At 43.2% G+C, this 12,730-nt stretch overlaps 1 protein-coding gene across 9 annotated transcripts; it reads right to left on the bottom strand.

Annotated features, from left to right (window-relative positions):
* Positions 1-852: 852 nt before the first annotated feature.
* On the bottom strand, positions 853-12,730 carry ZNF620 (zinc finger protein 620). 9 transcript variants are annotated; one of them, XM_005546743.4, is made up of 5 exons: positions 12,622-12,730; positions 12,380-12,452; positions 7,146-7,272; positions 6,201-6,314; positions 853-2,829 (listed from the first exon to the last, which is right to left on the bottom strand). In XM_005546743.4, exons 2-5 carry the CDS (start codon positions 12,401-12,403, stop codon positions 1,826-1,828), a joined length of 1,269 nt encoding a protein of 422 aa, XP_005546800.3. In that variant the 5' UTR covers positions 12,404-12,452; positions 12,622-12,730; the 3' UTR covers positions 853-1,825. The 9 variants fall into 9 exon arrangements, with proteins under 9 accessions (XP_005546800.3, XP_065396469.1, XP_065396467.1 ...); XM_015445694.4 differs by having other exon boundaries at positions 1,673-2,829; positions 12,560-12,730; XM_005546742.5 differs by having other exon boundaries at positions 1,673-2,829; positions 12,635-12,730.

Here is a 12,730-nt window from a genome sequence, read left to right as displayed (position 1 = left end):
CAACCTCTGCCTCCCTGGTCTCCTGCCTCAGTCTCCCAAGTAGCTGGGACTACATGTGCGTGCCACCATGCCCAGCTAATTTTTTTATTTTTAGTAGAGACACAGTTTCAGCGTGTTAGCCAGGATGGTCTTGATCTCCTGACCTCGTGATCTGCCCACCTCAGCCTCCCAAAGTGCTGGGATTACAGGCCTGAGCCAATGTGCCCAGCCAATAATAGGTAATACTTTTATTATATGCAGTCAGTTTGAAACACTTCTACATGTATTAATGCATTTAATTCCCAACACAAACCTATGAAGTCATCCCCATTTTACAGATAAGGAAACTAGTGCAGTTTTTGTAACTTAACCAAGGACAAACACCTGGGCTCAAATCAAAGTCTGCCTTGCTCTGTATTATTAATCACTACTCTCTGCTTCCTGCAACAGGCAAAATCAAGCTGGCTGCCAGAGGGGATGCTAAAACCTAACACATTTACATCTTCCCTCATTTCCACAGATAACAGCAATAATGGTAGGTTCTTCCATGATCATAAAAAATAACTAGATGGGGTTGCAAGAAAATGCTTCCAGCTTTGAGATCACTTGAAACAGCAATGAGAAGAATAAATTTAAAACAAATGGTGCCTTGCACCTGACTCAAAGAGTATATACACCCTGACTTTTGCAAAGGCACAGACTACAACTGTCTAGTGAAGACAAACTGAAGAGTAAGTAGGGTGGGTGGACACTGAACCTGAGATAGGTCTCTGAAGTTTGCACCCTACTAGGAATGTCTTCTAAGATGCATTTGGCTCCACATGGACAGGGCCCGTTTTTGAATTTAGGAGACTTCTGACGTACGGACTGTAATAGGGTATCCATGTATCTGTCTTTTTATTTACTGGTTTACTTCTTGTGTAGTGTTGCACATATAAGAAAGGATGCATGGGAAATAAAGGTTTCAGATTTAAAGGGCCTGAATTGCCTTATACTTTGTAAGTATAAGGGCCTTATACTTTGGAGTATAGAATTGCAGGGGAAAACATTTTCCATGAGAAGTCTGAAGGCATACACATTCTCATCTGACTTTGAAGGTTGCTGCTGAAAAATCTAATGTCATTTTCATTTTTTTATTTTTTTGAGAGAAAGTGTTACTCTGTCACCCAGGCTGGAGTGTAGTGGTGTGATCTTGGCTCACTGCAACCTCTGCCTCAGGGGTTCAAGTGATTCTACTGCCTCAGCCTTTCGAGTAGCTGGGATTACAGGCATGCACCACCATGCCTGGCTAATTTTTGTATTTTTTTTTTCAGGAGAGACAGGGTTTCACCATATTGGTCAGGCTGGTCTTGAACTCCTGACCTCGTGATCCGCCCGCCTCAGCCTCCCACAGTGCTGGGATTACAGGCATGAGCCACCGCGCCTGGCCCCACTTTAATTTCTGATCTTTTGTCTTCTCTCTCTAGAAACTTTTTAGGGTCTCATTTTTTTCCTCCATGATGCTCTTATTCAAACTTGGTGTTTTCATAATTCACAGCAATTTTCCTTAATGTAGGTTTCCCTTGAATCCATCCTGCTGGGCACCCAGCATATCCTTTAAATCTGGAAACTTACATTTCCTTTTATGTTTCTAAGTTTGGTTGTTTTTTTTTTTTTTTTTTTTTTTTTTGGTCTTCTCTAACCATAAAGAGACTTCATGTTGGGGAAACAGGAGTTCAAAAAACTTAAGGAAGATTTCATGATGAAAGCCAAGTGTCTACCCAGGAAGGACAGTGAGGACACTGAAAAAGAGCATGAAAATAAAGAGAAAAAATGAGAGGCACCGTAGGCCTAACTATGGATAGCCCTATGCTTGGACAGGTGTCTTCTGAGTGTGTAGTTTCTGATGCAGAATGAATCTTCCACACCAGCTGAAGGTTTTACCACACACTTTACACTCATAAGGTTTCTCGCCAGTGTGAACTCGCTGGTGCTGAATCAGGGTTATTTTCTGATTGAATGCCTTCCCACAGTCCTTACATTCAAAGGGCTTCTCCCCAGTGTGAATTCGCTGATGCTGAGTCAAGGCTGTGTTGGAGCTTAGTCGTTTTCCACACTCTTTACATTCATAAGGTTTCTCCCCAGTGTGCATTCGCTGATGGACAGTGAAACTTGAGCTACAGCTGAAAGTTTTCCAACATTCGTTACATTCATAGAGCTTCTCCCCAGTGTGGAACCTCTGGTGCTGGAGGAAGACAGAGCTGCTACTGAAGGCCTTACCACACTCCTCACATTCATAGGGCTTTTCTCCAGTGTGGATTCTCTGATGCTGAATCAAGGCTGTGTCTGAACTTAAACCTTTTCCACATTCTTTACATTTAAATGGTTTCTTTCCAGTGTGAATTATCTGATGCCGAATAAGTAATGAGTTATATCTGAAGTCTTTTCCACATTCTTTGCATTCAAAAGACTTTTCACTAGTGTGACATTTCTGATGTCGGTGGAAGTCTGCTATTCGAATGAAATATCTGCCACACTGTCCACATTCATAAGATATCTGACCACTAGGAATTGTCTGATTTGTAGTGAGCTGTGTGCTGACACTAATATTTTTTCCTAATTTCTCAAACTTCTCTCCATTCTTGACCGCATAGGCCTCATGGTGCCTGGCTGAGGTATCTGTGAAATGTCTCCTCTTTGACTTTTTCTTAATTATCCAATGACCTTGGGGCTGCTCTAGGCTGCTCCCAAAGTCAAGGTGCTGGGAAACATTCCCTGGCAGCACCCCCACCATCAGTCGGAAGGACACTGTTTCTTTGGACACATGCTCCTTTGGAGTTAATCTTTCCTTCTCAGTTCTGGCCTCATCTCCTATCACAAAAAGAAAATACAAGTGTCAATCCCTGATCTCACACACACACACACTATCTGTGCTGAAGAAGAAACAAAATTAAGTGGTTCTAATTTGCCCTGAGTATATGAATATTTTCTAATATGCTCACAAGATGGCTGCCTAAGATCACCACACAACAGAGCCCCGCAGGGACATGAAAACTCTATGAGAGGGGAGGCAAGCAAGGCCAGGAGACATTCCTACAAACAGTGTGCAAACCAGAAAACTGCAAAGACTGTTAATTAGGGCAGAAAGACTAAGAGAAAAGTGAATGAGGTGGATAAAGACACAAACATAGAAAAGTAACATATGGAAATCCATAAGTGAGACGAAGACTCCCGAGATTAGAGAAGGGGCAGGTTGAGCAGCTCAAGCACTACAACAGGTCCCACAGGCTGAGACTCCTTAAGAGATGCTTGTTAGAAGACATCATCCATGTCATAATCTTGAAAAGAGAGCTGATCTCTACCATCAAGCTAGCTCTAGTAAAGCAGCAGGCTCCCATGCAGTGGTTGAGGATGCCATACATGGCAACCACCACAGCATCCTGAAGGAGAAAGGAAGGTTTGGAGGCTTGCCTTTAAAACCAAAGAGCAGTGGAAATGTGAAGAACTCATCTAAGAGTGAACGTAAGTCCCAAAGAGGGCCTGGTAACGATGCTTGCTATTTTTCCTAAAAGGTCTCATAGTTTGTGCATTTGTTTAATACAACAGTTTGAAAAGTGAACTACTAAACTCACATGATAATAAGGGAAAACCAAAGAGAAATATTCCCTCCACTATCAAAACCTTTTGCAGATTAAATAAAATCTTCAGCCTGCATGCATTCACAAAAAAATTGTTCAGAAAATATTTTTACTCAGATGACGTAGGGTCCTGAGGTCACATCCAGAAAGGTACAACTTAAACTCAAGACTTGGGAGTGGATCAGTAATGGGCATTATCTGCAGAAGAGCACAGAAAATTTTCACAGGCAGAGAAGGGGTGAAGCAGAAGAAGAAAGAATAAAAAATATACTATGTTTTATTTATTTATTTACTTTTGAGATAGAGTCTCGCTGTGTCACCCAGGTTGGAGTGCGGCGGCGCAATCTTGGCTCACTGCAACCCTCCTGGGTTCAAGCGATTCTCATGCCTCAGCCTCCCCAGTAGCTGGTACTACAGGTGCACACCACCACACCCAGCTAATTTTTGATGTTGTTTTTTTGTTTTTTTTGAGACAGAGTCTCGCTCTGTCACTCAGACTGGTGTAGGGTCCAGCCCTACTGGGCCTGTGGGTTTTTCTCCTCATGTGTGGAGACAAGAGATTGTAGAAATAAAGGCACAAGACAAAGAAAAAGAAGAAAAGACAGCTGGGCCCGGGAGACCACTACCACCAAGATGCGGAGACCGGCCCTAAATGCCTGGCCGTGCTATTTATTGTGTACAAGGCAAAGGGCCAGGGTATGGAGTGAGAGTCATCTCCAATGATAGGTAAGGTCACGCAAGTCATGCGTCCACCAGACAGGGGGCCCTTCCCTATTTGGTAGTCGAGGCGGAGAGAGAGAGGGAACAGCTTACATCATTATTTCTTCTGTGCATTTCAAAGGCTTTAGTACTGTCACTAATTCTGCTACTGCTATCTAGAAGGCGGAGCCAGGTGTACAGGGCAGAACATGACAGTGGACCAGGAGCGTGACCACTGAAGCACAGCATCACAGGGAGACGATTAGGCCTCTAGATGGCTGCAGGCGGGCCTGATTGATGTCAGGCCTTCCACAAGAGGTGGTGGAGCAGAGTCTTCTCTAACTCCTCCAGGGAAAGGGACACTCCCTTTCCCAGTCTGCTAAGTAACGGGTGCCTTCCCAGGCACTGGTGCTACTGCTAGACCAAGAAGCCCTCTAGTTGCCCTGTCTGGGCATGACAGAGGGCTCACACTCTTGTCTTCTGGTCACTTCTCACTGTGTCCCTTCAGCTCCTATCTCTGTATGGCCTGGTTTTTCCTAGGTTATAATCACAGAACAAAGATTATTATAATATCGGAATAAAGAGTAATGCTACAAACTAACGATTAATATTAATATACAATCATATATATAATCTATTTCTAGTATAACTATTCTTACTCTTTTATTATATATTTTCTTTATTATACTAGAACAGCTTGTGCCCTCGGTCTCTTGCCTTGGCACCTGGGTGGCTTGCCGCCCACAGGCTGGAGTGCAGTGGTGTGATCTCAGCTCACTGCAACCTCCACCCCCCAGATTCAACCGATTCTCCTGCCTCAGCCTCCTAAGTAGCTAGGATTACAGGCACGTGCTACCACATCCATGCTAACATTTTGTATTTTTAGTAGAGATGGAGTTTCACCATGTTGGCCAGGCTGGTCTTGAACTCCTGACCTCAGGTGATCCACCCACCTCAGCCTCCCAAAGTGCTGGGATTACAGGCATAAGCCACCAGGCCTGGCTATATATATACACACATATACACACACACACACACACACACAGACACATATATATACACACAGACACACATATATATATATACATATATATATATATATTTTTTTTTTTTTTTTAATTAGAGACGGGGTTTCACCATGTTGGTCAAGCAGGTCTTGAACTCCTGGCCTCAAGTGATCCACCTGCCTCGACCTCCCAAAGTGCTGAGATTACATGTATGAGCCATTATGCCCAGCCTATTGTTAATTCTTATATCAATAGCCATCAAAGTGAGGAATTTATTCACCTTTAATTTACAATAAATTTTGCTTCGGAAATTTTTTTAAGTATCTGTGGGGGAAAGATGAAATAAGAATCAAAGGATATTGGTGACTGTTGAGGCTGGATGAAGGATACATGGAGTACATTATGCTGGTGTTTGCATATATTTGAAAATTTCCATTATAAAAATAAACTTTTTATTATTTAAGTCAGTACTTAAACAATATAGCCTGTGATATGCAGATGGCCAGCAATGTTGCCAGAAGCCTATTTTCCTCCAAAGGTGGCTGACATTCTCATCTTTGCAAAAACAAACTGGCAGAAAAATAAAATGGTTTCATATGACAGAGAAGAAATGAGCTGGTTTAAGTGCTGCCCAATCAGACAGTCTCCCTTGGCAGGTTGTGAGGAGAAGAGGCAAAGATGAATATGCAAAGAAATCTTACAGTCATTCCTGTCTTAAAAGAGATTGGCCCTTCCCCAGTTGAGGTAGGTTACCACCACGAACTAAGAGAATCACATGTAATCATTCCACAGGAACAAAAACAGTCTCCCAAGAGAAGGAACACTTCTTGTGCAATGAAATGTGAAAACAAGAAAGCAAGCCAAGCCAAAAAGACATCTAGTGGGTTCTCATGCTCACCTGGACAGATACCTCTGGGAGCCTCCCTGCCCATAGGTTCCCAGGGATCGAGGCCCCATGGCAGTTCCCCTTGCTCCAGCTGGGAGACCAGAACAGGCATGGTGAATGGAAATGCTGCCCAGGGAGAAAGAAACAGGAAAAGGTAAGGGGAATCAGGAACCAGGGTCCTCTTGCAGCCCCCCCTTTATCTTTATCTGCTGAGCCAGGTAGTGAGAGACGAGGTGAGTCAGGGAGAAACTTAATCTATGCTGCTGGAGGACAGCAATTTCCCACAAAGCGGCACAGAGTCCCAGAATAATCCCACGCTGACATAAGGGAATCTCAAGTTTTCTTCAGAGAACTTGGAAGACACAAGGGGCTTTGCTGTGCTCCCAAGAGCTCCTTTCCCCCATGTTTTGGGTACAGTCCCTCCTAGGGTTGGAGAGACAGCTGATTTCAAAACCTGGGAACACAGGCTCTCTCCACCCAGAAACCTCCAGGTAGCTCAGCCTTCAGGGCAACAGGGAGTTATGAGAAACCCCACGAAGTTCTCGGGCCAGAAGTGGTGGCTCACGCATGTAATCCCAGCACTTTGGGAGGCTAAGGCAGGAGGATCACTTGAGGCTGGGAGTTCGAGACCAGCCTGGCCAACATGGAGAAACCCCATCTCTACTAAAAATACAATAATTAGCCTGGTGTGGTGGCGCCCACCTGTAATCCCAGCTACTTGGGAGGCTGAGGCAGGAGAACCACTTGAACCTGGGAGGTGGAGGTTGCAGTGAGCCGAGATCACGCCACTGTACTCCAGCCTGGGCGACAGAGACTGTTGTCTCAAAAAAAAAAAAAAAAAAAAAGAAAGAAAAAAGAAAAAAAGAAAAAAAAAGAAACCCTACAAAATTCTAAGGAATAAAGAAGCCAGGATGCTCAAAGGGCAGAGGCCAAAAACAAGAAGAAGAGATGTCTTACCCAGGGAAGCCACATTTGCATAATTCTCCAGCATCACCTCCCTGTACAGGGCCCTCTGCACAGAGTCCAGGCTGGCCCATTCATTCTGGGTGAAGTACACAGCCACATCCTCAAAGGTCACTGGTTCCTAAAACAACAGGTTCCTGCTCAAACCCTGCATGAGGGCAGAGGACCAGGCTAAGTAGTGGGGCAGAGACCTACTGGGTCTAGTGGTATTGCCAAGGACAGTTACCCAGCACTCCACCAGAGGCCAGCCCTCAGCCATCTTTGCCCGCACCAACAGGAGAGTCCAAGGGTCTCTGCACCCCTTTGTGGTCATCCCCAGCAAACAGTTCTATTTTCATCTGCTGATCTCTGCTTGCCTCCACTGTGCCCTGCTCTGTGTGCCCATCTGTTCCTCTGGGCTCCTTTCCCCAGTGTGGGTTTTGTGTGCACATGCACAGGGGACATCTGTATAAACACAGTGAATAACACTTTTGTACTGATCTCCACTCTCTCCCTAACCCTACTAAAGTGATAGTAACATAATAGCCCAAGAGAAGAGTCAAAGCTGGCCAGGCACAGTGGCTCATGCCTGTAATCCTAGCACTTTGGGAGGCTGAGGCGGGTGGATGGCTTGAGACCAGCCTGGCCATGTGGCCAATAGGGTGAAACCCTGTCTCTACAAAAGATAAAAAATTTGCCAGGTGTGGTGGTGCATGCCTGTAGTCCCAGCTACCTGGGAGGCTGAGATGGGAGGATCACCTGAGCTTGGGGAGGTCGATGCTGCAGTGAGCTGTGTTTGCACCACTGTATGCCAGCCTGGGTGACAGAGTGAGACCCTGTCTCAAAAAAAAAAAAAAAAAAAAAAAGAGAGAAGAGTCAAAGCTAGCTAGAGGCATAAACAGAATTTTAGAAGGCAGAGAAAGAATGAATGATAACTAGACTAGAAAAGCAGACAAAGACGAAACTCAACTTCCGGCAGAAGGGGAAGCAAACAAAAAGGGGCCCAATTCAAACCACAGAACTAAGGATGAGCTAAGGATTTTGTAAATGTGCACTGTTGTTTATAACTTGGTAAAATATTCTATCTCCTTAAAAGCAACATAGAGAAGGAAGGACCAACAAAGTATTTAGGACAATGAATGAAAAATATCTACACATAGGCATGTAACTGAGAAGTCTCAGAAAAATGAGAATACACAACAGATTCTACAGGCTTTCAGAGAAGGAAAAACAATACACACATGAAGACTGGGAAGTCGTGATGGCAACAGACTAAACAGCAAAAGTAAAAGGGTAATGTTTTTGAAAATGCAGGCCAGGTGCAGTGGCTCACACCTGTAATCCCAGCCCCTTGGGAGGCCAAGGCGGGAAGACTGCTTCAGCTCAGAAGTTTGAGACCAGTCTGGGCAACATGGTGAAACCCTGTCTCTACAAAATATACAAAAATTAGCCATGCAAGGTGATGCTCCCAGCTACTCGGGAGACTGAGGTGGGAGGATCACCTGAGCCTAGGGGAGGTCGAGGCTGCAGTGAGCCGTGATTGTGCTACTGTACTCTGGCCTGGGTGACAGTGGGACTGTCTCAAAAAAAAAATGCTAAGGGAAAACTTCCAGTTCTTATCTAGGTGGAATCATGGGGGCTGGATTTTCCCTCCTGCCTGAAACAAAATAACTGGACAAATTATATAAAAATAATTTTCAAGATATCATGCAAAAAACGACAACAGTCCCTGAGAAACAGGAAAAAAAAAAAAAGAGGTGAGCCCTGTAATTCCCTAAGCTACTACCCTGAGGAGTTTCCAGGCTGCAACACAGGAAGAGGGAACTGAGGCAGAACCTGGCATATTTCCTTGTAGAGTCTGAAGAGACCAAGGCAGCTTGAGTTTATAGGACAGAATGCTAGCGAGGAGAGGGCTGCATAGAGATGGAATCTCAATTATCAGAGTATTCAACAAAATACAGATCAGTACATGGATGTGGGAAAACTAACCAAGGCCAGAGAAAGGATCATTTGGAAAGACTGAAAAGAACAATGCCTGATATTTACACACCATTAATCCTATGGAAAATGGAAAAAAAAAAAAAAAAAAAGAGCCAGGCACGGTGGCTCATGCATGTAATCCCAGCACTTTGAGAAGCTGAGGTGGGCAGATCACTTGAGGTCAGGAGTTCGAAACCAGCCTGGCCCATGCGATGAAACCCCATCTCTACTAAAAATACAAAAAATTTGCCGGGCATGGTGGTGTGTGCCTATAATCCCAGCTACGTGGGAGGCTGGGGCACAAGAATTGCTTGAACCCAGGAAGCAGAAATTGCAATAAGCCAAGATCGCACCATTGCACTCCAGCCTGGGTGACAGAGTGACTCTGTCTCAAACAAAAGAAAAAAAAAGAAAATAGAAAAAGAGGATAAAGGGAAACGAAGAACAGTTGGGACCATTAGAAAACAAGTAGAAAGATGCTGGCCCAACTCTAGCCATATCAATAATGGTATCAAATGTAAATAATCTAAACATCCCAAAAGGCAAACATTGTCATACTGGATTTTTAAAAAAATAAGAACCTACTATCTGCCACCTTTAATAAATGTACATTAAATATAAAGACAGGCATAAATTAAAATCAAAATAATAGACATACCAGTAACAGATATACCAAAATAATAGATATATCAAAATAATAGATATACCAAAATAAAAGCTATACCATGACAACATTAGTCAAAGAAAACTGTAAGGCCAGGCATGGTGGTTCATGCCTGTAATCCCAGCATTTTGGGAGGTGGAGGCGGGAGGATGGCTTGCATCTAGGAGTTTGAGACGAGCCTGGGCAACCTTGTCTCTAGGAAAAAGAAGTTAGCTAAGCACAGTGGTCCATACCTATAGTCTCAACTCCTTGGGAAGATCACTTAAGCCTGGGAGGTCGAGGCTGCAGTGAGCTGTGATTGCGCCACTGCACTCAGCCTGGGAGACAGAGTAAGACTGTCTCAAAAGGGGGAAAAAAAAAAAAAGCTGTAGTGGCCAAATTCATATAAGACAATGTAGATAGGTAGACAGTCCATAGTCTGCGCCATAAAAGAGAGCTCAATAAAAATCAAAATGATTCAAGTCATACAAAGTATGTTTTCTGACTGTAATGCAATTAAATCTGATATAACAGAAAGACTCCTGGAAAATCCCCAAATATTTGGAAAGTCAGTAACACACTTCTATAAGAGAATGTACAAAGTACTCTGAACTGAATAAAAATGAAAACACCATGTACTAGAATTTGCGGGATAATGCCAAAGCAGTACTTGGGAGGAAATTTATAGCACTAAATGCCTATTTTACAAAACAAAAAAGAAGAAAGATCTCAAATCTGTGACTTCAGCTTCCCCCTTAAAACTAAAAAAAGAATAGCAAATTTAACACAAAATAAGTGTAAAAAATACATTAAAGATCAAAGTGAAAACTAATGACATAAAACAGAAAAATAATGAAACCAGAAGCTAGTTCTTAAAGAAAACTTAATAAAATTTATAAACCGCTAGCCAGAGTGCCCAGAAAAAAAGAGAGAATACACAAATCACTAATATTAGTAATAAAAGAAGTGACACCACTGCAGATAATAAAAGATATGGACATATTATGAACAACTTTATGTGAGTAATTTCTACAACTTAGATAAAATGGATAAGTTCCTTGAAACGCACAAGTTACCAAAACTCATTTAAGCTGCACATAGTGATGCATGCCTGTAGTCCCAGGTACCTGGGAGGCTGAGTGGGGAGGATCACTTCAGCCTAATTTGAGGTCAGCCTGGGCAACATAGAGAAAAACGTGTCAAAAAATAAAAATAAATAAATAAACAAATAAAAAGAGACAGATAACCAGAGTAGTCCCTATATCTACCAAAGGACTCAAAAATCTTACCAGAAAGAAAATTCCATGCCTATATACCTTCACTGGTGAATTCTACCAAACATTTAAGGAAGAAATGCAATCAACTCTACATAAATTATTCCAAAATATTAAAGAGGAGGGAGTATTTCTCATTCTATGGAACAAAGATATCACAAGAAAACTGCAAATCAATACCTCATAAACATAGACACAGAAATTTTAACAAATTAAATTCAATATATAGTACTAATAAAAGAATAATACATCATGACGAAGTCGGTTTTATCCCAACGCAGAGTTGGTTTAATATTTGAAAGAAAAATAATGTAATGTAATTCACCACATTAACGAACTAAGAGAGGCTGGGCACCGTGGCTCACACCTGTAATCCCAGCACTTTGGGAAGCCGAGGCGGGGGAATCACGAGGTCAAGCGATTGAGACCATCCTGGCCAACATGGTGAAACCTGGTCTCTACCAAAAATACAAAAATCAGCTGGGTGTGGTGGCACGTGCTTGTAGTCCCTGCTACTCAGGAGGCTGAGGCAGGAGAATCGCTTGAACCCCAGAGGTGGAGGTTGCAGTGAGCCAAGATCGCGCCACTGCACTCCAGCCTATCGATAGAGCGAGACTCCGTCTCTAAATTAATTAATTAATTAATTAATTAAGAGCAAAACCATATGATCATCTAAATAGACACAGAAAAAGCATTTGTCAAAATCCAACATCCATTCCTATAAAAACTCTCACCAAAGTAGGAATAGAAGAGAATGCCTGATAAAGGGCATTTACAAAACAAAACAAAAAAGCAAGAAACCTACAGTGAACATCAGTCTTCAGTGTGAAAGACTGAATGCTTTCACCTTAAAAGCATAAATAAGACAAAGATATCTGCTCTCACCACTTCTGTTCAATATTGAAATAATGTTTCTAGCCAGTACAGTGAGGCAAGACAAAATGAAATAAAAGGCATCCAGACTGGAAAGAAAGGAGTAAAACTATCTTTACTTATAGATGACCTATGTAGAAAATACAATGGAATCTACAAAACAGTTACTAGAATTGCTATACTGGAGAAGCAAATACTTCTCCAAGCCTGCAGATTGGGGTGAAAGGGGTCTTTATTGGATGTAATAAATGCAGATTTCCACATTTCAGAATTTTCAGTTTTAAGCTGGCTTCAACTGCCAAATCCCAACCAATCCCCCCACACTCAATAGTTTTCTAGTCTTAAATTGGGCATTCTTACCTCTCCATCCCTCTCATAGTGACAGATGTACAATGGAAGCCACTAGCCTACACAACTCAAGATCTGAATGCAGAAGTGACATCAAAAGGGTGAGAGGGAGGGAGAGGATGCTCACTCACCTGGCGCCAAGCGGTCTGGAGCATGGCTGGCGTCCCAGCTTCACACACTGCCTCGGGGTTAGGAGAAGTGAAACTGAAGAGAAAAGAAAGAAGCACGGGTGAGACTGATGCTGCCTCGCACCCCGCAAATGCCCTCTATGCGACTTGGGCTCCTCTCCGTTCCGCTACCCCCTCCCTCACCCCAAACAGCAAAGGGGTTGGAAAACCAGGCAGAACAAGCCCCAGGGAAACCAATCAGTCACCCGGACCGCGAACCTCTTCTGCTCGGACCGCGAACCCCGCCGGCGCAGGCGCAGATAAAGCGTGGAAATACCACCTGCAGCCGACACCGAGAGAAGCGTGGGACCCTCC

This window comes from Macaca fascicularis, chromosome 2, assembly GCF_037993035.2.
Source record: "Macaca fascicularis isolate 582-1 chromosome 2, T2T-MFA8v1.1".
Lineage (NCBI taxonomy): Eukaryota > Metazoa > Chordata > Mammalia > Primates > Cercopithecidae > Macaca > Macaca fascicularis.
This window is presented reverse-complemented; position numbering and strand designations above follow the sequence as displayed.

Excerpts from the sequence above, each read along its gene's own strand:
- ZNF620 (XM_005546743.4), bottom strand. The coding sequence starts at position 12,403 with ATGCTCCAGACCGCTTGGCGCCAG. Across the intron at positions 7,273-12,379 it reads TCCAGACCGCTTGGCGCCAG|GAACCAGTGACCTTTGAGGA; the intron begins GTGAGTGAGCAT and ends CTGTTGTTTTAG. Across the intron at positions 6,315-7,145 it reads TGCAAATGTGGCTTCCCTGG|CATTTCCATTCACCATGCCT; the intron begins GTAAGACATCTC and ends CTCCCTGGGCAG.